General features: G+C 37.5%; 1 protein-coding gene across 7 annotated transcripts in view; it reads right to left on the bottom strand.

The window, feature by feature from the left end:
- Positions 1 to 27,177, bottom strand: part of ATP9B (ATPase phospholipid transporting 9B (putative)) — a 179,146-nt gene that overhangs the window by 99,168 nt on the left and 52,801 nt on the right. For all 7 annotated transcript variants that reach the window (XM_083824962.1, XM_083824963.1, XM_083824965.1 and 4 more), the window contains one exon: positions 22,254 to 22,305. In XM_083824962.1, the coding sequence (XP_083681088.1) occupies positions 22,254 to 22,305 (52 nt within the window). The remainder of the gene's footprint in view (positions 1 to 22,253; positions 22,306 to 27,177) is intronic.

Genomic DNA, 27,177 nt, shown 5'->3' with positions numbered 1-27,177 from the left:
CAATGCAGTTCAAGACCAGTGTGGCCCCTGTGAATGGTTGACTGCACATACATCCATTTAATAGAGCTCACACTATGACATGTATTGGCCAACCACATTTCCTCTCCACTTCAGCAGTTAATTTCATCAATAACTTATCTCATAGCCTGTTTCCCTTTTAACCAGAAAAGGGGACTGCTTTCTGCCAAGTCAGCTTTCAATAATGATCACAACAGCAAAACCGAAACAATACAATCCTCTTCTCCACTTCAAATACTTCATCATAGCTAAATAAGTCATTTTAATTATACAATGAGATATTAAACTTGGCTTAACTAAGATATAAACACAGGATACTAAACATATGACTAGAAACAACATATAAAAACAACTTCTAACTCTCACCAAGTTCCTGAACCTCTAAAGAACCAAGTATTTCTCACTTTGTACTTCACCTTTCAACATATTCAACTCAGCAATACCTAACTTCTAAAATCAAACTTTTTTGGAAAAATAGCTGTTTTAACAGCACCATTCGAAAATGCTTGACAGTGTACCTTTCCCCAACCCCCAAAATCACAAATTATTTTTTAAATGTTTGGTTTATGTATACTTTAACAATGTTTTGCATCAGTGTTAAAAGTCACATTTCTAACATGAATATGACTTACATGGAAAAAACTATACAAACATCAGAAATTGCTATTCTCTGTGTATTCAAGGATAATTTTTGAACCAGACAATTATTTCCAGTGTACAAATCATAGAAGTTTATGATATTCTTGTGCATTTTTTTTAAGTTATGTGCTTAAAGGAAAAGTCATGGATTGCTAAACATTTGCTTAGCAATCAAGCATAGCTAACAACAGAAAAATGAAATTGCACACTGAACATAAGAAATCTCTAAGGACAGAAATACTTTTCATAAAGCCATATATAAAGGAGAATCAGGAAATTAAAGTACTTTTAAAAGTGGGGGCACACAGATGCTCATTTCCCATAAACAGACAATCACTCAAGATTAGCAGCCAAATCTGAACATAATGTGTTTGATTTATTTTTGTCTTTATAGAGAAAATTTTTGAGTGAAATGAATCAGAATTTAAAGTTTCATCTAAAGAAATTACACCGGGTTTGAAGAGCTAATCATTTATCTGAAGTAGTACAAACTTCATGTGAATACATTTAAATTACTTTACTACTACCTAGTATTCATTTAGCATAATCAGTTGAAGACAGGCACAAATCAGTTTAGAGCATCTCCGTGCATGGTAAGCCCAAGTACAACTAGACTGATTTTTTAAAACCATTTCAGCTGAAATCAGTGAAACTTGCATGCTTAGGTAAGTCCTAGGACTACAGTTCTCTTTTGGGTGTTCTAGCAAAAGTTCAGCTATTTATTGGAAGTCTGTCCTTACCCTAAGACCGTCCTGGAATAAAAGTGCCTGCAGCACAAAGGATGAAAACATTTTAAGAACCTGAAGTTAAGAACGTGTATTGGATTTACATGGAAAGGTTTTGGTAGTGGGGGGCTGCAGGGGTGGTGGCCTCTGCAAGAAGAATCCAGAAGCTGCCCCATGGCAGATCAGAGCCAGTTTCAGCTGGCTCCAAAGGGACCTGCCCCTGGCCAGAGCCAAGGCATGAGCAAAACTGTTTGCACCTCTGGGAGAGCAGATTTAAGAAAAAGAAAAAAAAAAAAGTTACTGCACAACAGCAGCTGGGAGAGAGAGCAGAGGAGTGCAAAACAGCCCTGCAGCCCCCAAGGTGAGTGCAGCAGGAGGGCAGGAGGTGCTCCAGGCACGCAGCAGCAGTTCCCCTGCGGCCTGTGGAGAGGCCCCTGGTGGAGCAGGCTGTCCCCCTGCAGCCCATGGGTCCCACACGGAGCAGATCTCCACGCTGCAGCCCCCCCGTGGAGGAGCCCCCGGTGGAGCAGGTGGATGTGGCCTGGAGGAGGCTGCGGCCCATGGAGAGCCCCCGCAGGAGCAGGCCCCGGGCCGGAGCTGCAGCCCGTGGAGAGGAGCCCACGCAGGAGCAGGGGGTCTGGGGGGAGCTGCCGCCCGTGGGGGACCCGTGCTGGGGCAGTTTGCTCCTGGGGGATGGACCCCGTGGTACGGAGCCGTGTGGGAGCAGTTCCTGAAGAGCTGCTAAGATTCTATGAACGTGACAATCTGTGACTAAGTGAAGTCTGTGCAACCAGAAGCAAAGAACTTCAACTCTTCCCATAAAATAATCTTATTTTAATTTATTGCATAGCTTGTGGCAACACACAGTACATCGGTATCTGTTTTTTTCAGTGAATTGACTGATCAAGGCCTCATTCGTACGGCTTGAGTTCATTTACAAAAACAGATTTCTTTGAAGTCAACACAATATTTTGACATAATACTACTTAGTTTCAAAACAAACATTAGCATTTGAAAGAATTTCTCCTAAAACTGAGAACCAAAGTTAAAAAGTAAGCATACCTTGAAATGTAGCCCTTTTTTTCCCAAAAGGGATTGTGTGTATTACTACTGAAGAAAAACACTGTTTCGTTCAGTAGCTTATACACCATTTTGAAATAGAGAAACAAAAGCTTATTTATAAACATACTAATTTAAGGCCATCATGTATCTGGCTAAGATTTGTCAAACAAAGCTCAGTATAGAGTAAGGAGAAAGAATCTTATCTATTCAGTGTGTTCTGGACTTAAGGCTTTATTCAGAACATACATGAGGCATGTGTATAGGACTAATGTTTCTGTGAGCATCTTATACTTACATGTCCATCAATAACATGATGATTCATTTGTGGGTATGCCTGCCTCTAGAAATCCTGAAGAAAAAGTACCCAAACAAAAATTGTGTTTGGAGAATGTTAGTCACTCTATAGTCTCAAACAAAAAGGGCTCCTACAATCTCACTTGAGAGAGGAAGAAGGAGAACGGGAAGGAAAGCTTCTTAATGATGTAAAAAAATGTATCATAAGCTTCCTTTTATATCATATTATTATCATCAGTTAGCTATATCTCATATGTTACACTACCAAATACTTATTCATATTTTATGCATTAGTTTCTTACATGTGGTTATATTTAATTTCCTGAAATTATTATAATATGCATAAATTTGTGCTTACCATCAAGCACTTAAAATTATATTTTTATATACACCCTTCAGAGAATTAATTACAGTTTTTAATACAGGCTTCTGAAAACAAGTTATTACCAGCAATGTTATTTATTTTCTTAACGTATTCTAGCTTATGGTTTGTTTCTAATTATGTCACTTGGAAGAGATTTTTTTTAATGTATTAACTAAATTATTCACTATTTTGTTTCATTTGGAACTCTTGTTTCTGAAAAGCAAAAAGATAGACTTGTTTTCCTCAGAACAACTACTTCACTAATCAGCCTGTTTGCCAAGTGGTTTGTAAAGAAATGCAGTTAAAATAAGAACTCTAGAATAATGAAATCGACAGACAAAGAGCAATCTACTTTGCAAAAGGAAAATAATGTAAATTATTTATTAAAAGTTGAAAAAAGTATAAAAAGTACCTAATTTTCATGGAAGGCTATATAATGAAGAAAAAAATCATTCAAATGATTGGAATTACATCAAGATTTAATATTTGCTATGACTGTGGAAAGAAAGTAACAACAACCCTAGAAAAGTTGCTTTAGTTTGCTACAGAAACAAAACTGTGTCTCATTTGTAGCATCTTACTGTATTATTGTATTATTGTTATTTTTTTTATTTTTTTTTTTAGGCAAAGGCTCTTTAATACCAGTGCAACCGAATTTCTCATGATAGCCTAATAATGTCCTAAAATAATCAGATAGAAGCAGAATATTATGCCACTTATACACGGGCATTCTTTGTTATGGAATAATGCTGTTGAAAAATCCAAGACTATATAATTGAATCCAAATACCTCAAAATGCATGCATCAACTCATGGAGAGTCCTTGCAAATTAAATTCTGAAAATAGCAATGAAAAATTCAGATAGGCTGGAAAAATGAAAAGACAGTTTACCTCTGCTTTTTTTTACCAGCTTTGTTTTTACAAAGAGAACTCAGGAAAGTATGATAATACTTAAAACACTTGACTTCCAGGACTGGAAAGGTTTCTTGGCTAATAGAAACATAAGAAGGGACATAAGGACCTGAAAAAGAACTTCTGAGTCATGAGATGAAACACCAGAGAGGAATATGAGTTTAGTGAAGAGGAAAAAAAACAACAAAAAAACCCTAAGGTATAACTTACTCTGACTTGCATTTAAAAAAAATGACAGTGAACAACGTATCATTAAAAAAAAAATAGTATTTCTGTCCTAGACTACTTCTGCACTTGCTTAGAGCAACCACTTACAGCAGATCTTGTCTTCTACACCTATTTATCAGCATTGTACTAGCAGGATATATTTTGAAAAAAGACTTCAATTTTTTAGATTTAACAAGTACATTCAAATCCTTTCCACATTGCCTCAGCAGTCAACCCCCACACAGTATTTGTTATAAATGTCATTGTACACAGTAAAGAACTGTATATAGGAAGTTAATCAACAACACAGGAGTTCTGAAAACCTTACTTAAATTTCTCTTGGAGAACATTAACATTAAAGGTTTCTGCTTCCTTTATTTTTTTTTTTTTTTTCCAAATACCAGCAGTATTAAGAAAGATTTGCTAGTAGGAATTAAGAGGACTTACAGGTAGAATTCAAATATCGTTTAAGGCATTTTAATGTCACACTGTGATAAAGATGCATAAGATGGAAACAACTGTAATTTACATGTATATAGCAGATGTGCAGTAATATGCCTTTTTTATTTTTAAACAAGAATAAAGACCAAGTGCCCTGGCCTTGAAAAGGTGTTATTTTATCTGTTATTTATAAATTCAGGGCAAAATTCCCATTACATTTATAGAATTGAAAAATTAGTATAGAATGTATATATTTAAATTAGTCTCAAAAAAACAAACAAACACCAAAACCAAAATTAAGTTACATCTATATTCTCTAACATGTAGATAATAGAAATTCACGACAGTTATTCACAAACACAGATAATACTAAACCACAACTATAGGTCTAGTTTCTTTCCAACACTCAAATCTAAATAAATAAAATTATGTCTGCCTTCCCGCTGAAGATCTGTATCCAATGAATTTTTTACAAATGAGAACAACAGCTACAACTAATGCCTTTCAAGGCTCAGCAAAACTGAATTATTAAATCTGTCTGCCTATATCCTATTACAGCCTACTTATGAATACTTGATTTTATTTTGTATAATTGACAACAGTTGTCAGGAAAGGAAGGTTTTAACAGCAATCAAATTAAGATCAACTCGTCTATATGTCACAGTGAAGAGCCTGCATCAAGTGTTGATGAATTAATTGATGGGTCACTGTGAAATAAGGGATGTGGAACTGTGGTGTCATGAACGGTTTATATATTGTCTAGTGATGTTACAGCCTTCCTGCTTTAAGTCAAAAACACTGAAAGAGATGGCTTACTAGAATATGAACAAGAAAAATGGACTTCACATATGTAACACCAGATCATTTATGAGCAACTTAATTTTTAAGTCATTTATATTTCTTAAGTGACTATGTGCATGAAAATTTTAAACTGATGACAAGATGAGTAGCAGCACCAAGATGACATGTTAGACTACAGAGTTTCATTTACCAGTACAACAGAAAGCTTTCAGTTATGATACCTATTACAGAGGGGAAAAAGCCACCAGAACAGCTGAAACACCCTAAACATTTAAGCTATAGCACCATCCCTTTAGGATGTGATTACAAAATGTAGTCACATTTATACAAGACCAATGAAATCAGTTTTAAAGCATTAATTTCTCTTAATACCAGTAAAAGAACTGTGTGTACTTGAGATATTTGATCTGAATTAAGAAACTGATGAAGCAATTGATTAACTGGAATTTAAGCCATCAGTCACTGGATCCATCAACAGATTCATTTACATTCTAAACAATCAGCTGATGGTCTTATAGGATACTGTGTATTAATACACAGTCAATATGATACCACCAAGCTCATCACAGTTCCTTATTGACAAGCACACTTGCTTTTAATCCAAGTTTGATCCACAACATCTTTTTTTGGATTGCTGTATTGATTCAGTGTGCTTTAGTAGTTTTTACTTTTATTAAAAACATTACAGAATTATCTTACATACAGCAAACAATGTCCCAGGTGGGAAAAAAGCATCTACATTCACGTTCACATTCTCAAATTTTAATGCAACTGATTTAGATGACTGAGATATACAGGTGGATACTCAAAAGCATGAATTAATTCACCCTTCCATTTAATAGGTTTTCATATACTACTTTGCTCCACTGTTTTTCTGATGTATACTAATAATTCCTTTTTGCAGAAACTCAGTGGACAGGAAAAAAGGTAATCTGTATTATTTGTACCTTTACTTGGAATGTGCAATTTTATATCTTGTAAAAAAAAAATCTAAACAGTAATAAGTCTAAAACTCTGACATACAGAATGCTTATAATGCTGAACAAGATCTTGCTTCACTTTCCAGATCAAAAAAATCAAAGGAGGCCAGAATACCACTTCATAATGGTAGAAAAATCAGTACCATACTTGGGAGATATCAGCTCTACTGATAGCTTTTATACAATAACAAGAATATTTTTCATTGACACCACTCCCTTTTTCTGCACTTGTTTTGTCTGCTATTATAATTGGTTTTTTTTGACATTTAGAACTGGAGTAACTTATGGGGACCTATCCCATGCATGGTCCAAACACAATCTGACTAAAATCCATGAATTGAGAATATTTTCAGCTTTGCTCATTAATTTTTAAACCAATTTTGCTAGCACCATCAACATTAGTCATGCTTAAGTACGTATGTTAGAATTATGTTTTGTTAGAATTATGTTTCATTAGAATTATGTTTCTCAACAAGCAGTATCAGATAAACCAGGACTGAAAATATTTTCCAAATTAATTCACAGAAATCACAGATTACTTTGATGCAGGATATTCTGCATGTCTGGATAAGTCAAAGGGATGAAACTGAACCTTCTGCAACCAAAGAGGTTACATATGTTTTTAAAAACAAAAGTAGCTGCACTGCAAATGATTTTAAGGTGACGCTAAAATAGCAAAATCACACAACATGGATACTATTCCACAGCTGTAATGCCATAAACACTATCCATGCTATATTACCATTGTTTTCCTGGAATCATTATTCTAGTCTAAGTACTCAGTTCAGTTGGCTTTTTCTATTTATCTGTCCTTAACACAAAGAACTCATTTGGCCTTTAAAGGAAAACATTCAGGCTTACTATTGGGAAGCTGGTTTTCATTTAAAAATGCATAGTGAGAATTTGAGCGAGATCATAGTGAGAAAGTTCAAGTTTGCTTCAATAAGATTCTTCTTCAAATGTACAGTCAGACTTGCAGTAGGTACACTGCAAGAAACAATTATATTGCTGCCTATCATAACAGAAATGAAATTAGGATATTTTAACTAGTTTTTCTTGTATTTTTGTCTTAAATTTCAGTAGAAAAATTAATCAAGTAATTTTCTGATCCCAATGCAAAGCACACACAAACACTGATGTTACAAGCCTTATAAGGTTCAATACATATATTAAGAATACTGAATAAACTAGTTCCCTAATTTCAAAGCTTTGACTGGACAGCAGTACTCTATCAACATTCCTAACACTTAAATACTTGTAAAGACTGATAGTACAAAAAATATATATGTATATACACCTTAAAGAATAGTTCTTTTAGATTATTTAAGGTTCCTTTTCTCTCCCAAGGAAAGCAGAGCTCACAAACAAAAAGATATGGAGAAAAGTGTATGGCCAAATATAAAACAATCCATTAAAAGTGCATTTAGTCTCCCAGATTTAGCAGAAGTAATCAACTTGAAGTACACACCAGTAACTAAATGAGGAGGAGCAAAAATAAAACCTCGGTACCTCATTATACACAAATACAGAGCTGCTGATAAAGCCATCAGATTAAAACAGACATATGAGAAAAAAAAAACTAGAAAAAAGAACTAGAAAAAAAAACCTCTTACTAGCAAAGATGATAATGTGCTTTACCAAACAGGAACCTAGAAAGAAGCAACTGACCCACCCATGAAGACTGACCACTGGACTTCCCTACAGCAAGAAGCACACAACTTCATTTTTTTTTTCCCAGTTCCTTTTTGCTTGACAAAAGAAAGCTTGTAAAGCTACAAGGACACCTGCAATCAAAACTGTACCTGAAACAGTTAAACACAACCTAATTTTCATTTACCCTCCATACATACCAAGAGCAATGACAGTGTGGAAACATCAGCTTTAGCACTTCTATGGAGAGCCCTACTCACCTGTGTACTACTTGGCTCTCAGGGTCTCTACCACTGAAGAGAGAGATGCTAGACTTACACATGCTTCCATCCCAACTTCAGCCAGCCACACCTCAAGCCTCATATGAAAATCTGAAACTGACTACATCTCCAAGCTATGCTTTCCTTATGAATATGTTAAGACTGATATGAGGATCATTTCTAAATGTAGTGAAACCACTTAAGAACTACTGAAAGGTCATTCCTCATTACACCTAATAATCTGACCTTTATAGTTTATGCAGAAATTCCTTTTTCATAATACAGATGAGGATCACCAAGATACATTTTCCATTAATTTCAAACAACCATCAAGATAATTTTAACAGGTTGCAGAGTAGAGCTTTCAGTGAAGAAGAGAAAAACATCTAAAAGAAGGTGTCAGTATTTTTAAAAATCCATAATGCATGACATGATTCTTCAAACAGATACTTCATGGAAAACATAAAATAAACTGCTTCTAAGCAGGGAATTCTTGAACCAAACTTGTGAAAGTTGTAAGTATTAGAGAAAAGAGTACTGCATGATGATGAGACAAACTACTTTCATCACTTATTATAAGCCTCCAATACTCCAAACTAAAGGAATACATTAAAAAATAAGCTTGCTAAAAATGACAAAATCCAGATAAATGTGCAGTGATTTTCCAGCTAGAGTTGCAAAGGTGTTTAAAGACAGACCCTTGAGGATTGCCCAAGAGCATGCATGAATTACATTTTTTATGCTGCTCCGCAAAGGGCAAAACTTTTCTAGTATAAGAAAATGGTGAGAAAGAAGTTCCCCTGCGGCCTGTGGAGAGGCCCCTGGTGGAGCAGGCTGTCCCCCTGCAGCCCATGGGTCCCACACGGAGCAGATCTCCACGCTGCAGCCCCCCCGTGGAGGAGCCCCCGGTGGAGCAGGTGGATGTGGCCTGGAGGAGGCTGCGGCCCATGGAGAGCCCCCGCAGGAGCAGGCCCCGGGCCGGAGCTGCAGCCCGTGGAGAGGAGCCCACGCAGGAGCAGGGGGTCTGGGGGGAGCTGCCGCCTGTGGGGGACCCGTGCTGGAGCAGTTTGCTCCTGGGGGATGGACCCCGTGGTACGGAGCCATGTGGGAGCAGGTCTTGAAGAGCTGCTGCCTGTGGGCAGCCCCCGCAGGCTCAGTTCGGGCAGGACGGCATCCCGTGGGAGGGACCCCACGGGGAGCAGGGGCAGGGAGTGACCATGAAGTAGCAGCGGAGGTGAAGTGTTGGGGACTGACCACAGCCCCCATTCCCGTTCCCCTGTGCCACTTGGGGGAAGGAGGTGGAAGAGGGTGGATGGGGGGGAAGGTGGTTTTAGTTTGTTTTTTAGTTTCTTACTGCTCTAGCTTGTTAGTTATAGGTAATAAATTTCTCTAATCTCCCTACACCAAGTTTGTTTTGCCCATCACTATAATTGTTGAGTGATCTCCCTGTCCTTATCTCAACCCTTGAGCCCTTTCCATCATATTTTCTCCCCCTTTCCCTTTGAGGAGGGGGAGCGAGAGAGCAATTGTGTTGGAGCTCAGCTGCCCACCTGATTAAAACCACAACCTCAAAGATGAACAAAGTGCTAAGCTACTCTTCCTCTACTGTTCCACAAGTGGACAACCTGGCCTTAGAAGCCCATTTCCAACATGTTCATCCAGTCTTCACTTCATTCTCTGGTCCCTGCCAAGAAGTAAGTTGAGAGGCCCATTGAATGGTAATGCACTGAAACCTCAGAAAAGTTACTGCGCACAGAGCTGCTGACAACATGCTGAGTCTGACTGGAACTTTACTACAGATCCAGAACTTAAAACATTCTTTTGTATTATTCATGTAGTCACTTTGAAAACAAAACAAAACAAAACAAAACAGAACACACATTTTAAACAGACACCAGCAACTTTTTATTATTATTATTATTATTGTGGTCTCCCTTGTTAAAAGTTACACCAGCTAGCTTGCTTTCAAGTAACATCACATTTTCAAAAGTTAGCATACAATTTTCACATCTACCTGTGCCATTTTTAAATGTGAGCAAAATCATATATATTACAAAACAATAGAGCTGCTGTATTTCAATGCAGTTTGTATAGCTCACATACATGGAAAAAATGCAAGCCATGTAAACTGCAGTAAACACTCGCTTAGGATTTCAAGATATCCAAACCGCTGCTCCACCCAAGCTGCCAAATGCCCCAAAATCACTGGAGTGTGGGAACAGGCAGATTTATGACCAACACAATATACAAGCTCTTCTATACATACCAGGAACTTTTTTTCAACCCTTTTTAGTTATTGTATTTTTAGTTATTGTACAAAATTTACAGTAAAGTATTTCCTTGTTACTATTTTAATGCAAACCTAATGCAACATATGCACTGTACAAGACACCCAAGTATGCACAGAAAATAATTAGGCAATGAAATGCATTTTATCTTCTAATAACATTTTACTCTGTAATTTTTACATTAATAATACATATAGCATAATAGGATTAGCAGCTTTATGTTTCTACCTCATAAAAACCATCAGTGTTAAGTATATTCGTATCATCTGGCATTACTCAGTGGCTTAAAGTAGATATCAAACATTTCAAGCCTGCATTAAATCAAATGTAAAAAGGGGAATAGGAACTTAAGTACAGAAACACATTAAAGTAGTTTGGACAGGAAGTTGGCAGATACTCATGCCCTGAAGATAAACTTTTATCTGGCTGTATGTGCAAAATTTAACTCCAATCATTTATCATTCTTTATACCAGTACATTTTTCAAAGCATTGTAATTCACAGGCAGGTAAGTTTTATAGCATATGTTTTCTAAACGTAATAGAAAATGCCAGAATGTGTGAAAAATGCAACACTTTTAAGCCTTATTATTCTGCAGTAGGTGGTTTTATAAGGAGATTGAAAATGACCTAAGTTTGAGGCAACTACATTTGCAAAAACGAAGAGCTACGGAAGCATCAAAATAAAAATGATTTTCCTGTTCTTTATTTCCATTTTACTCATGCCATTATTGATAAAATAGTTACAAGTAAAAAAAAAGTCCTAAAACGACTTAACTAGAAATTTCAATACCACTTATATTGTCTTTTTCATAGAATCATAAAATCATTAAGGTTGGAAAAGACCTCCAAAATCATCTAGTCCAATTGTTCCCCTACCACCAATATCACCCACTAGATCACGTCCCTAAGTACCACATCTACCCTTTTCTTAAACACCCCCAGGGATGGTGACTCCACCACTTCCCTGGACAACCCGTTCCAATGCCTAACCACTCTTTCCGAGAAGAAATTTTTCCTGATAACCAATCTGAACCTCCCCTGGCGCAACTTGAGGCCATTCCCTCTAGTCCTATCACTAGTTACTTTGGAGAAAAGGCCAACTCCCACCTCGTCACAACCTCCTTTCAGGTAGTTGTAGGGAGCAATAAGGTCTCCCCTGAGCCTCCTCTTCTCCAGACTAAACAACCCCAGTTCCCGCAGCTGCTCCTCACAGGACTTGTGTTCCAGGCCCTTCACTGGCTTTGTAGCCCTTCTCTGGACATGCTCCAGAGCCTTCTTGTAGAGAGGGGCCCAAAGTTGAACACAGTACTCAAGGTGCATCCTCACCAGAGCAGAGTACAGGGGGATGATCACCTCCCTGGTCCTGCTGTCTGCACTATTCCTGATACAAGCCAGGATGCCGTTGGCCTTCTTGGCCACGTGGGCACACTGCCAGCTCATGTTCAGGCGAGCATCTACCAACACCCCCAGCTCCCTTTCCTCTGCGCAGCTTTTGAGCCACTATGCCCCAAGCCTTTAGCATTGCATGGGGTTGTTGTGGCCAAAGTGCAGGACCCGGCACTTAGCCATTGGCCCCCACCCATCGATCCAACCCGTCCAGATCCCTCTGCAGGACCTTCCTACCCTCCAGCAGATCAACGCTTCCCCCCAACTTGGTGTCGTCTGCAAACTCACTGAGGATGCACTCAATTCCCTCATCCAAATCATCAGTAAAGATACTAAAGAGGATGGGCACCAACATCAATCCCTAGGGAACACCACTCATGACTGGTCACCAGCTGGGTTTCACTTTATTCACTGCCACTCTCTGGGCCCTAGCCATCCAGCCAGTTTTTAACACAGCAAAGAGTGTACCTGCCCAAACCATGGGCTGCCAGCTTCTCTAGGAGAATATTGTGGGCGACAGTGTCAAAGGCTTTCCTGAAAGGCTTTTCCTCGTAAGGGGGTGTCGAGAGGCAGGAGACCTTTTCTCCATTAACACCAGTGACAGGACCCGCGGGAACGGGGTTAAGCTGAGGCAGGGGAAATTTAGGCTCGACATCAGGAGGGGGTTCTTCACAGAGAGGGTGGTTGCACACTGGAACAGGCTCCCCAGGGAAGTGGTCACTGCACCGAGCCTGTCTGAATTTAAGAAGAGATTGGACTGTGCACTTAGTCACATGGTCTGAACTTTTGGATAGACCTGTGCGGTATCAAGAGTTGGACTTGATGATCCTTAAGGGTCCCTTCCAACTCAGGATATTCTATGATTCTATGATTCTAAAATCTAGCCAGTCTACGTCAACAGCCTTTCCCTCATCCACCAGGCAGGTCACTCAGTCAGTCATAGAAGGAGATGAGGTTGGTCAGGCAGGACTTGCCTTTCATGAACCCATGTTGGCTACGTCTGATCCCCTAGTTGTCCTGTTCCATGACCTGTTCCATCACCTTTCCTGGCACTGAGGTCAGGCTGACAGGCCTGTAGTTCCCCAGGCCCTCCTTATGACCCTTCTTATAAATGGACATCACATTAGCAAGTCTCCAGTCATCTGGGACCTCTATGATTGACCATGACTGCTGATAGATGATGGAAAGCAGCCCAGCAATCACATCCACCAGCCCCCCCAAGTGGATCCTATCTGGCCCCATTGACTTGGAACAGTCCACGTGGAGCAGCAGGTCTCTTAACTATTTTCACCTGAATTGTGGGGGGTTTATTCTGCTCCCTGTCCCAGACTTCCACATCAGGAGGCTGAGTACCCCAAGGGTAACTGGTCTGACTATTAAAGAGAAGTGTAAAGAAGGCATTGACAACCTAAGCCTCTTCCTTATCCTCAGTAGTCGTGTTCCCTGTTGCATCCAGTAAAGGATGAAGATTGTCCTTAGCCCTCCTCTTACTATTAACATATTTGTAAAAACTTTTTTGTTGTTGTTTTTTACCACAGTGGCCAAGTTGAGCTTATGCTGGGCTTTAGCCTTTCTGATTTTCTCCCTGCATATGTTGGCAACTTCCTTGTACTCTCCTCAAGTTCCCTGTCCCTTCTTCCACAGGAGGTAAACTCTTTTTCTCCCAAAGTCTCAGCAGAAGTTTCATGTTCAGCCATGCCGGTCTTCTTGCCTGCTGGCTCATCTTATGGCACACGGGAACAGCCTGCTCCTGCACCTTGAAGACTTCCTTCTTGAGGAGAGTCCAGCCTTCTTGCACCCCTCTGCCCTTCAGGACTGACTCCCAAGGGACCCTCCCTACCAGTGTCCTGAACAGCTCAAAGCCTGCCCTCTGGAAGTCCAAGGTAGCAGTTTTACTGACCCCCCCCCTCCTGACTTCAGGAGGAAAATAGAATAGTTCAGAATACTTCTGCTTCGGAATAGAGAACTCTACCACTGAGTGGTCACTCTGCCCAAGACAGCTCCCAACTACCACATCTCCCACCAGTCAGAAACACAGAATAATTGAGGTTGGAAAGGACCTCTGGAGATGGCCTGGTCTAACTGCCCTGCCAAACAGGGTCACCTTGCACACTTTGCACATTTCTCTTCCTCACCAGCAAATATTTTGTATTGCTTTTTGCAAGTGGAATACAAAATCATTGCTTTAAACTTTTTTGATTATTTAAAAAGTTTTTTAAAAAAAGAAGTAACTGAAAGTCAGAAGTTTCAGACAAAGCAGCGCAATATCTACAGAGGAAAAGTTACGCTACGGGCAACTTGCTTACTTGGCAGAATACATTCTTCAGGAAACTTGCTGAAAAGAGTACACTGAGACCAGAAAAATGCTTTGAATATGCAGGATTGGGAACCATACAAAAGCATCAATCTTCTGGGAATACTGGAGAATAAAGACGATCTTGACCTTTGCCCTGGTAGAATATTAACCATCCTTTTTCTTGAGCAAAGTACAAGCAAAGAAAACGTTGTCCAAATATAGGAAAGAGAGCACATGAACTCACTCTGCAAAAGCCACAGACAACATGAAGAGCAGAAAAGCAGTCTTAATAGTAGCCACAGATGCTCATAGACAGAATCTTTAGCCAAAAGAGGATGAAATTCTCTGGGTGAGATCTTTTCCCCACTTAGGTCAATGCCAAAACACCCACTGAGTTTGTCCTCCAAATCTTGATGTTGAGCAAATGGTGGTAGTAACAGAAAAAACACCACAATCAAGCTTATATACGTTACCTATATCTTTGTAACATGTGGCATTTTTTCTGTACATTAAAGGCCTTTCAGGAGCTAGATAATGAGCTACAACATTCATTTCACAGGGCCATAGCAGCATCAACTTATAATAAGGTGTCTGGGAACTTCTGGAATTTTGAAGCCAATGTTAGCCACTGCCCTCGTACGTCACCAAGGATGTAGTTGCCAGTGTACTGCCAAGGACAGCAATCAGTTAGCCTTCAGGACCAATGCCACTACTGTCTAAGGAGAAAGATGAGGATCCTCTTCACTACAATTGCTCTACATCTTTGCAGTTGAACCCCCTGAGAGAGATACAGGAAACAGTGACGCTCTTTCCCATGGTGCAGTCACCACTTAGAGGGTTATCTGAGGTCATCACGTTTGAGAAGCTTAATTGCTGGGATGAGAGCTATTATGGCACATACAGGGGGTACAGACAGAGTCAACAGAATTGTTTTACAGGACATCCTACTTGTGAGATTGCACTTTTCCATTTGCAAAGCAGTGCTCACTACAGACCTACGTAGTCCTTATCTGTTTGTGAACATCAAGTCTAGCGGGGCACCCCTCCAGTAGGCTCACTAACCAGCTGAGTCAGGAGGTTATATTCCACACACTCCAGGAACCTCCTAGACTGCTTCCTCTGGGCAGTATTGTATTTCCAGCATGTATCAGGGAAGTTGAAGCACCCCATAAGAACAAGTGCTGGCGATTGTGTGACTTCTGCCAGCTACTTGTAGAATGCCTTGTCCATCTCTTCATCCTGGTTTCCATCCAACTACTGACCCCACCAGGATGTTCACCTTGTTGGCCTTCCCCCGATCCTTACCCATAAGGACCCAACCTTATCATCCTGAGCCCCGACCTCTACAACATTGAAACACACTCTAATATAGAAAGCCACGCCACTGCCCCTCCTTTGTTGCCCATTCCTTCTGAAGAGCTTATAGCTGTCCAAAGTTTTGTTACAATTTTGAAAAATATGAACGTGTTTGTGACTGATAATTAACACATGAGTAAATATAGCAGTTTTAAGGAGTTTTGTAAGTGAAATCCAAGAAACTAATCTCTGATATGAGGAATATACCTCCTAAAATACTCATATAGGTAAGACAAAACCAGTGTAATGCTGCTCAGAAAAATACAAGGTACTACAATCATGTAACTGACATTATCTTTCCAGGAAGTTTCTTCACAATCAAAGGGATTTGTTTGCAAGAATTTGTAAATTATTTCCTATTTCCCTATTGCTTCCATTGCACAGCTATAGTAGTAGACATGCATTATTTTGGAATGTCCAGGCCTACATATTGGACTTAGAAACATACAAAACAATCTTCTGATGACTATTCATGCATGATCATATGCTTAGAAAATTAAGTTATTTTAAAGTTACATTTCAGCAAGAAAATGCATGAAAAGAACAGATTAGACTGTATAAAGTCTAGAATCCTTGGCCTTCAGCTACCAAATAGCTACTCGTGCCATTTGGTCATTGCTCGTTGAGTTTTACTCATCACTGAGTGGTTTGGGTTCGAGGGGACCTTTAAAATTAATCTAGTCCAGACACTCTACCATTTGGAGGGACACCTTCCACTAGATCAGATTGTCCAAAGCCCCATCCAGCCTGGCCTTGAACTATTCCAGGGATGGGGCATCCACAAGTTCTCTGGGTAACCTATTCCGGTGTCTCACCACCCTCATAGTGAAGAATTCCTTCCTTTTATCTAAATTACTTCTACCCTCTTCAGTTTAAAACCATTACCCTGTCCTATCACTACAGGCCATTGTAAAAAGTCTCTCTCCATCTTTCTTATAAGCCCCTTTTAAGTATCAAAAGGCTGCAATAAGGTCTTCCTGGAGCCCTCTCTTCTCCGCAGGGCTGCTCTCAATCCATTCATCTCTCATTCTTTACTGATGTTTGGAATTGCCCCAACCCAGGTGGTGCAGCACCTTACACTTGGCCTTGTTGAACTCCATGGGTTTCATGTGGACCCACTTCTTAAGCCTGTCAGGTCCCTGACATACCGAATAGTGAAATTTATGTGATGAATTCAGTGTTATGTTGAACCTATTTGCAGTGCAAAAGCAAGTAATGAGGTTCCTGAGAGAGATGAGACCAACAAAGAGCAACCAATTATGTTCAGTGGGTGAACAGATGAACCTTGAAATACAAAAATCCTACAGTTACTGTAGTGCTATCTGTGACCAGTGAAACTGAGCAGCCAGTGGGAGTTCCTCTCCAGAGTATTTCCTCTAGTAGCACAAACGAATAAAAACCAAACACATTTTTTGCCAACGTCATAGTTGCTGAGTGTATAGAAGTTGATGCATTAAAATTCATCTGTAGACCATATTTTAGTAGACTTCTGCCTTTACATTTTTTCCAACTCCAATTTTGTTGGAGGAGGAATACCTCAATGACTATCTCAGTACTTCGACATTTGGGAAAACTGTTTTTTGCAGAAGGATTGGCTTTTGCTCTATATAGAATCAAGTGTCTGGCAAAAATGCTAACTGTGCAAAAAGACAGATTTACAGGGTTCAAATACCATAGTCAGGAAAGTTGAAGTAGACCAGTAAAAAAAATTCTATTTTATCCTATAGAAATTCAGTTTCTACCAGGAAAGGCTGAAGAGAAAACCCAGCTCTCCTTTTCATAGTATCACAAAGCATTATCCATGCAACAAGAAGGACCTTGGGAAAAAGAAAAGGGCTAAACTAAAATTAATCAATTCTTACCCTCTTGAAAAGCTACTAATGAAAAACAGTACAATAACAATGTTATGATAAGTCTGGTTGTCACAGGCCAACTAGTTAGCAGTAGTACAGAAGACACAATTCTTCCTAGTACTAGAGTCTATGAAGCATGTCACATACCAAGAGGTGGTCATCTACTGTTTCTTCCAGTTGCAATATCTTTAGAAAATAACCATTCCCATGTACAATCCTATTGTATTGCCAGGTCACCTTCCTCCCAGGAACCTTTAATTTGTGCCCAATTTCAACTAAGTAATGGTTGAAACCAACCAACTCTTGTAATTTCATAACTGAAAGCTAGGAGAGCACTAATAGGGCAGATACCAGGTCTTATAAACATATGCACCAGGTTTTCAAGAATGACCAGGTCCAGCTCATGTTAGAACACCTCTGTGTGTTAGTATAATAATACCTGACCTGTATCTGAATCTGGTCACTGAACCAAGGCACGTATGTACCTACAGAAGGCATAACCAAGTTTGAGAACAGGTATTTGAGCTCAGAAAAGAATTTATCTTTGAAAATTGTCTTTATTTAGAAACATATTATTCCCATAATGCTGAAGTCATCAACACCTGCTTCAGTCAGCAGTTCCTGTGGACAATCAGAAAGTTATACAACAATGTCTGGAATGCCCCATCTAGCTTTTGTAATTGAAACTGCATATATGCAAATATAATGTAAAGAGCATACCAAGCTATTAAAAAAAAAGAATATGAAAATTCTGCATTAGAGGCCACTAGGGCTTAGCTTAATTTTAGTTAAGGCAGCTCTGTTGACATAACACTGATCTTGGCTACATTTGCTTAACAGCTTTCTGCTAAGGTAGTCAGTTGTTTTTGGCATTATGCCTACTTGTACATCCAATGAAAATAACCTTTAAACCACCTTTTTGTAGCAAGCTCTGCATGAACATTTACCTTTAATCTTGAGAAGAGCTGATAAACAGGACAAATCTCCCAAATTACTTATCATCTCTGCTGTGTATGAGTGGAAATCACGAGATTCTGCCTAAACCTTCCACCCCACACCCCCTTTCAAATACATATAAAATAAAGATATTCCAAGGTTTTACTCTCCTTTTTTTTTTTTCCCCCATTTTTTTTTTGAAGCTAACGAAGACCTTGTAGAGTTTGTAATATGGGCAGTCTGACAGCAGCAAAACATTCAAGACAGAGGATTGCCCTCCAACACCCAAAGGTAAATAATATTACTTATTAATTATTAATAATTATTAATTAATAATAATGAATAACCCAAGATTACCCAGAGTAATCGTAGCTCTAAACTCAGCCATCTAGCTGTCTCCTTTCACACAGAAATACCAACTGATCAGAAAGTCAAAAACAAATAGCAGCAGATCACCTACATTTATCTTTAGACTAACTTTTCTAAGAGTGATAAAATTCATAGGAATCTTGCAAATTAGACACACATACATAATTTGCATTGTCATTACATCAGAAATACTATATGGAGATATTCTGGCTGACAGAATGTGATAAATGTATCTGATAAAGTTACAAAAAGACATCTAATTAGAATTCAGTTTTATCAAAATAATCCAATAGGCTTGATCTCCTTACAGAGCCGAAGCTAATCAAAGAGTAGAAGAGAGTAGAGCAGAAAGAATCCTAAAAAATCTGTATTCCTAAAAGTGCATTTTTGGGAAGGAGAGGATGGGAGGAAAAAAAGCACATAGCACTGCGTCATTTCTTCCATGGCACCACACGTGGGTGAAAAGAAGCCGTAACTGTTTTAGGCTGAACTTCATAAACTACCAAATTATAATTCAAATTGCTTCTTTTTTGACTGAAGAAACAAGATATTGAAGTGCTGCAGACAACATTAATATGTGGTGTAAATACTGAAATGGGAAAACATGGAAGTGAGGTGGATTTTAAAATTAGTTCAAACTCTTTGCTTTACTCTTTATAGATTTATGGTAACAAATTATAGTTAAACTGTTTTATTGCACAGAAGATAAAATAAAATTACATATAGAACATAAAACAATGCAAAAACTAATGTGCTTTACAAAGTATTTAAAGTGTTGTCTATAAATTAAACCATAAATCAGTCAAAACCACAACATCGAAGAAAAAGCAATTACAGATGTAAGTGTTCGCTCTTTAGTCAAAAAACAATTATTGCCATATGTTTGAAGTTCAGTGTTTTTTTTTTTCTTTTTAAGAGTACAACATGAATATAACTAGTCAGCCTGTTGCATGTTTACACAAAGTGAATTTTCAATGCTAAAAACCACATTCCATGTATAGTAGAAGTGCACATGAAATAATTTATATCAGAATTCTGGGCAGATTTCACTGAATTTGCTCTTTGTTCATTTTACAGTATAATGAACTTTTACCTAGTAGGCACACAACTCCTTCAAAGTGTTCACAACCATTTTTTTTTTAATTTTTATTTTTATTTAGAGACTTGCCAATCTTACATAATGAACTTTTAAAATAGTAAAATACTTTTTAAAAGTTTTATTTTCTAGATTGCAAATTACTGGAAAATCGTAATTAAGACATTCTAAGAAAGTTGACTGACGTAGACCTAAACACTGAATACTGACATAGACTTGAACTATCTTACCTTCAAAAAATGTTTTTTCTCCCCACGTTTCTGACACAGGGATTCACATTCCCTTTTTCCCCATCTGTACCTTGCCAAAGAGATAGTTCTACTTATATTAACTGTGATCCTTGATTTACTCTTCATATATATTTCAATAAAGTTACAAAGCCATCCCATGCAGATGCATTTCTGGTCCACATTGACCAATGACAACCATACCTATGCCTCATCCTTCAACTATTAGTACTAATGGGAAAGCACACAACACAATGTCTTAAAACCTCCCATACTGGAATCCAGGAACTTAAGAATTAACAGGGAGGTAAAAATGCTACACTGTAGAGATGCAAAATATGAAATTGAAGAACTTCCACCACTGCAAGCTAGGCAGCTGTTTTGTTTTGTTCTTGTTCATTTATTCCAACAGTAACAACACTTCTAATATAAACCACTGCAAGGATCCCAATTAAGGACAGCAAGATAGCTCTCTGCAGATGAACAGTTTTTGATGTTCCTACAACAGCAAACACTACAGAATATTGTATATTGAATTCTCTGCATATTTCATTTGAAGATACTACCACTGCTACGTACCCCTTCTGGACAGGATGACAATTGTTTCCAAATGCCTAGATATCTAACTAATACAGTATGTCTAGTACACAGTAGGAAAAATGTCAAATAACACACCTTCTACCGCTTACGCATTGCAAGCAAGTTATCTAGTTCAAAGTAATTCTTCTATAGAGGTATAACTTTTCTTGCAAGTGTAATTTCAGCTGAAACAGTTTTTGGATAAGAACTAAGGGATAACACTGCAAGCAGCCCAAAAGGCAACATCATCAACCCTTTTATAATCATGCTGGATCCAAGAGTTTTGAGTTGTCAGAAGCATTACATATTTTATTAAATTATGGTACTGTGGGACAGAATAAAAAGAAAAGCCAACATACCCTGAACCAGAAAGAAGTTAAACAAGATTGAGACTATATACAGACTACTAGGAAACTGTCAGTCCAGACCAGTTACAGGTTATCTAGTGCACCTAACCAGCATTTCAAAGTTGTTACTAAGACACTAACAATATAGTAATTTCTTCTTCTTTTAGCAAATACGTAGCTCCAATAGTGTTCTGTAGGCTACTCAAGTATTTGTTTTCTCTATTTGTTTCCTCTTGCAAATGACCTCTGCAAATCTAACTTTTTGTCTGAAACATATCTGACAGAACTCCAATGCCATAGTAAAATACCAAAGTACGCCTAATATAGGGTTTGTGAATATCACAGCTATTAACTTTGTGAAATTTAGTGCTGTGGAAAAACATTAGACAGCTCTTCATGATCTGAAAAGTAGTAGTAATACAAACCAGGGAAACTCATTTGACTTATATAGGGGCTGTTCAATTGTCATTTCCAAACTTTTATCAAAGCAGCTTTATTTTATAGGTTTCCTGTAAAGGAGATATTTGTTTCCCAAATATTGAGTACTCCCCTACCAGCATGTGAGGAAAAATAGAATTATGAGAAGCATTTTCCTTCCTGTCACTCAGAGAAAGTGTTCAAGGGGTGTAGGGATGGGGGCCAGGATGGAACAGCCCAAAGAGACAGTATTATTTCTAAAGTAAAATATTTAGTTATCCTAAAAAATGTTTTAGGTCATTTTAATACTTTTTTTTTTTTTTAAATCATCTTAGTTACATTAATAGGACAAGATTTCAGTTCTTTTCAATTTAATAACTTGAATATAATCAAGTAACATCTAATATTTTGCAAGATAATGATTAGACAAATACTTTAAAATACTGTGAAGTCATATTAAACAGTCTCCTAATATACTAGAGTAGTCTTAACATTACCTTTAAGTTTTGTTGCATCAATTCATAAAAATCATCTATTTAGAAGAACATATCTATATAGGTCTCATGTTCACAGTAAGATTTCCCATTTTAGAATCCAAGTTTACTCTTTTTCTCAGATATGGACACCCTCCCATTAACCTGATGAAGATAGATCTCCTGCCATCAATTTATTTGACCACAATGCACAATCTAAAATATCACTGCAACAACGAAGTTATCACGTAACCAATTTGAATTATCAAAACATACCAGTTTTTTCCGATGTTCTGAGAAACACCATGTCAGATGGGATTCGTTGATTCTGAGAGGGAAAAAAAGGTATATTTTTTCGTAAGTAGGAAAAAAGTGAATTCTAATCGAATGTCCAGTAAGATCTGTCACCAAAAGGTCACTCTTGGATTGAAACTCAATTAAAATAGGATTTATCAAAGCAATTTGCATTCAGCGTTTGCAATTCAGAAATCAATATTTTCAAAAAATTATACAATAAGCAAACAACAGCTAATCCTTTCAGATGTTCTTTGTAAATGAATCATAAATACCTGCAGACCTCCAAGTCTTACATTTTCATGACTGAAAAGAGTAGTTTGACCATATAAATATCTAACAGAAATATTAAAAATAATATTTTACTGCGTAAAATACTGACATTCAGCAGAGATAAAGAAAACAACAGTGAAATTTAAAACATTCATCTCATCATTTAAGTTGTACTCATTGTATATACCAAATATTCACTTTCATGCTCTCCTCTCCCTCTCAACGCACTCAAATGTACACAAAGGAAACAGCAAGGCATGGAACAACATTTTCCAATTTTACATATTTATAAACCTCTCCATTACAAAGAGAAAAATAGAATTTCTTTCTCAGTACCTACGGCATGCCAGGTCAGGTACAGCTGCAGGCTTGTTCTGCTATTTCCCTTTCAAGTATGTAATTCACTGTATCTAATCATGTTTCCAACTTTTTGCTGATTATAAGAAGTCCAATCTATGCTTTTGCAAATTAAACAAGATTGAACAATACTGCCATCCCCCACACATGCTGCTATCTGAAAATGTAGCTCTCCCATCACTTGTGAACAAAGCATATACCAGCACCAGTTACACATTGCCACTACGGTGCTTAAGAATGGAAAACCAGGGGAGTAAAAATAACCAACATGTCAAAACTTGAAAGATATACAGGATTAGAAAAGAAAAGTGACAGGCTAAGCTGACAGGAACTGGAGTGAACACTGGAAATGGCAATGAGAAAAGATGGATAGTAATGAAATGCAGTTTCTTCTATCACAGCTTATACCTGGTGTGCCACATGTCATCCTGCTCAATCCGGAAGCTAAACACAAAGATTCATTTACTTTTCACTTACAGACTGCATTTAACTAATTAAGAAATCTCAGTGTATTATTAGCATTGACTATTCGTTTAATGCTAAAATGTATTTCTTAAAATTCATTTCAGATTACTTGTTAAGAGGGTATAATTCACTAAGGTTCGCTTAGAACAATATTTTTCAAACAAAAAGCAGCTCCATTGGAGAATAAATTTCAGGTTTTCATGTTCAAGGTATACTTGTTTGATATTGCCTTGAAAGCCATTTTACAGCTAAGGCTCATCTTTTACTTTTGAAGAGCTCAATTGTCTGTTTGAAGTGAGAGTGGAAATGAAAATAAATGTAGCTGACAAAACCCATCAATCAGATGGCATACATGAACCTCATGGATTCCAGTCTTAAAAACCTGACTGAATTTACTCAATGTAAAAAGTTAAGAGGTTCAGTATATACGCATTTCAAAACTTTATAACGGAAGTGTGAAATGGGGAATAATTGTAATCAAATTGCAAAACTAATACAGCGGTAATTCAATTGTGGCTTTATTTTCTTCATAAACTGCAAGGTATAGAAAACTATTTAGTTATTTTATAGAGAAGAAAAGCAATGAAGGTGGGTTTCAGATGGTAAGCAGTCATACTAGCCTGAAAACTTCAAGACATTAAACAATGAAACACCTCAAGTCATCAATCGGTGCACAGAATCCTGTCTGTAAATTTTAGAGTAATCCTAGTCACAGCAATATATTGATTCACTGTATCAAAGCAGAAGATATATGTAATACCCCACAAAAGTTCAATCACAGAAAAATGTAATTGGTTCAAAACTGATCTTTACATGCAACACAAGTACATACAGCATGTAGCAGCTATAACATACTTATCCCAACAGGAATCTAGGCAACAATCTGAAAAACAGCATTAGTATACATTCAAACACCTCTTAGAGGAATCAACACAAACACAGAGGAGTATTTTAGTTTGTTTGGTTTTGAGTCAAGTGTCCTTAAAGGTAAAGATGTAGGACTGACAACACTACTCTGAAGTACAAGAAAGTCAGCAATTTGAATATGCTTTGATTTGAAATCAGGAATGTAGTTTCTCATTTTTAACGCTCCACCTTTTTACTCTTTTCAAAGGCATCACATCCCCCTCCTTACTGAGTGTCAGAACTTTTTTTTTTTTTAAAGTAAAGCAATCCATAGCAGTCTCCATCTCTCCAACCCACCCCTCCCCCCCCAAGTAAACAAGCTCAAAAATTCAGAAAATTAATCAATTAAACACAGCTTTATATGACACAGCATTTGTGACCTTCAAAATACTATGTCTGACTAACCAAGAAAATTAGTTCAGAGTGAAAAAAATTCATGTCTCACTCAAAATGGAGAAAAAATACATATTTACACCAGAAAACAACACTGAAGCAGCTGATGCTTTTTACCATACATAATGCAGTACAGTAACATTTGCCTTAGGTCTTGAAAGTCCCACTCATAACAATATTATTTCTGACCATAAAACATCCTGGATATTATACATGTTCTAACACTAGGTGAAGTTTTCAATTACTACAAAGAAACATTCCTGAGAGCACCATGCAATCACAACAGTGCCATTTAGAATAGCGTGATCTGAATAAATGTCAGTCAACTGCAGATTTTATTATATAGGTTCAGCTTTCAAGGTCACTGGTTCAGAAGTGGAATTGGAAACAACTACAGCTATCTTCTCTGTTGATTCAGTATAGTTCAGTATAGATGAGCTATGCAGATGGCAAGTCAGGAAACAGAAGCAATGACCAGTCCTACTATCTCAAACAAACAAGAAGTTTGAAAACCGAGTGAGTCTGGAAATTCTAGAAAATAGATGCATTTTCTAGTTTATCTAAAAACCCTACATGGACAGCAAAAAGTCTCTGCTCATACCTTGAAATAACACATTTTTATAAATAGATACTTAATCAGTTGCAGCAATTCCCATTCATTTCTAAAAGTACAAACAGTTAAAAATATATGTTCTTGTCTGTATATCAACAGTACTCAATTTGAAGATGCTCCTAACCCACAACTGTAGCATTGGAATAGCATTTTTAAAATTTTGCCTTACAACATTAAATACAAAGGTAGTGAAATTAATTATCCATTATGAGCCCAGATTCAATCAGGATTAATATTTCATATTCAGATTTGGGGAAAAAAGCAAGACGAACGTCAACCTTAATAATATAGCCTGTGTGCATATTAGGCAAAATTAAAAAAAAAAAAAAAAGAAAGAAAAGGAGGGGACAAATGAAATGTAAACTCAAAATTAAATATTTCCTTAAATGACTGTAAGAATAGACCAGACATACAGGCATCTATATGTCTTAATATAGATTACCTATACATTTTTGCAACCTCCCTACCAGCTCTGACAAATCCATCACACAAGTTTCAGGTTACTAGCTTCATGCCTACAAACTTCTAATTGCATGTAAACAAGCTAAAAAACTTGACCAACATCCCTAAAAATTTGCAAAAGTCTGACAATAAATTTCGCATAATAGTCTAACAATCCAATACAGATTTAAGTAGAAGTTCTAATAATCAGAATGATTTTTTTTTAACTATCATTACCAGCTGCAATGAAGAATCTCTCATATTCAGTACATTGAATAGTAGGTACAAGGCGAGTTTTTCAAGAATCAAGTCTTTATACCTGACAAAACTGGGCAGAATCCAATTAGTCACATGACCATTTTTTAATTTTAATAGAAAACACATATCTTGATTTTATGTCTTTTTAATGGCTTCTCTCTTCTTAGCTTTTCTTACCTATAAGACAGTGAAACCTTTTATGCATTAAAATATTTGAATTTATTCTTGCACACAGGGAAGGCTAGATACTGTATTGTCTTTATCTTCTCTGTGAGAAAAAAACAGTACTTAACACTGGCATACCCTTTTCCATCAGGTTTTCAATATTTTGGAAGTAGGCAGAGAGGTACTACATCATTTCTAGTTAAAAAATAAGTCACTACTACTGCTGACACAGCAAAGCAAAGATCCCCTTCCAAGGATAGAGTACCTGATATTTAGTCACTATAAAAGGCTGACTATACAAAAACAGATGGCAAGCATGCAGTAAAAATCTTTAACACCTCATTATTGAGAAAATTAAGTTCTGTAATATACTGTCACAGAAAACAGCAACAAAATGTCAATCACGTTTACCCTCTCATGTCATATTTATCAAAGTGAAACAAGTTAAAACAAGAACCCATATAACTTTGAACATTCAGAAACCTATGTAATCTCAACTACCATTCAGATGAAGCTAGAAATGTTTACTGATACGCAGTGAAATCTGGATATACAAGTCATAAAAATTACTAGAATACTATGTTTTCATAAGTCTGAGCTGAATCTGAGCTCTGGGGAAGGAGCACTTCCATTTCTCTTACAGTTTGTCATTGCTGCTGACTTCTTTTCTAGAGATCTAGCTATGATAAGACAACAGTCAGCATAAGCTAAGTGCTTCTCCAGTTGCTGGGCTTCATTTTATCGTGTTATTACCATGTTATTATCATGAAATCTTTATTAACAAACTTTTGCAGCTCCCTCACAGTCTTCCAATTCTCCTACAACTGCCCATAGGCTCTAGATCCCTAGTTTTAGGTTTATTGTTCTTTCTTCTCCATACATACTGTTAAAAATCATGTATGCTTTTTTTCATGGACTAAAATATTCCTGCTTGCTTCTGTGTTAGAAATCAAAGAGGCACTTCACAGTTGTTTTCTTGCATCTGCATGCTTTGTAACACTACATGTTAATAGTCACAATCTTTACAGAAGCTGG

This window comes from Anser anser (assembly GCF_964211835.1).
Source record: "Anser anser genome assembly, chromosome: 2".
NCBI lineage: Eukaryota > Metazoa > Chordata > Aves > Anseriformes > Anatidae > Anser > Anser anser.
Note: the sequence above shows the minus strand (reverse complement) of the source record. Positions and strands in the feature narration are given on the sequence as shown.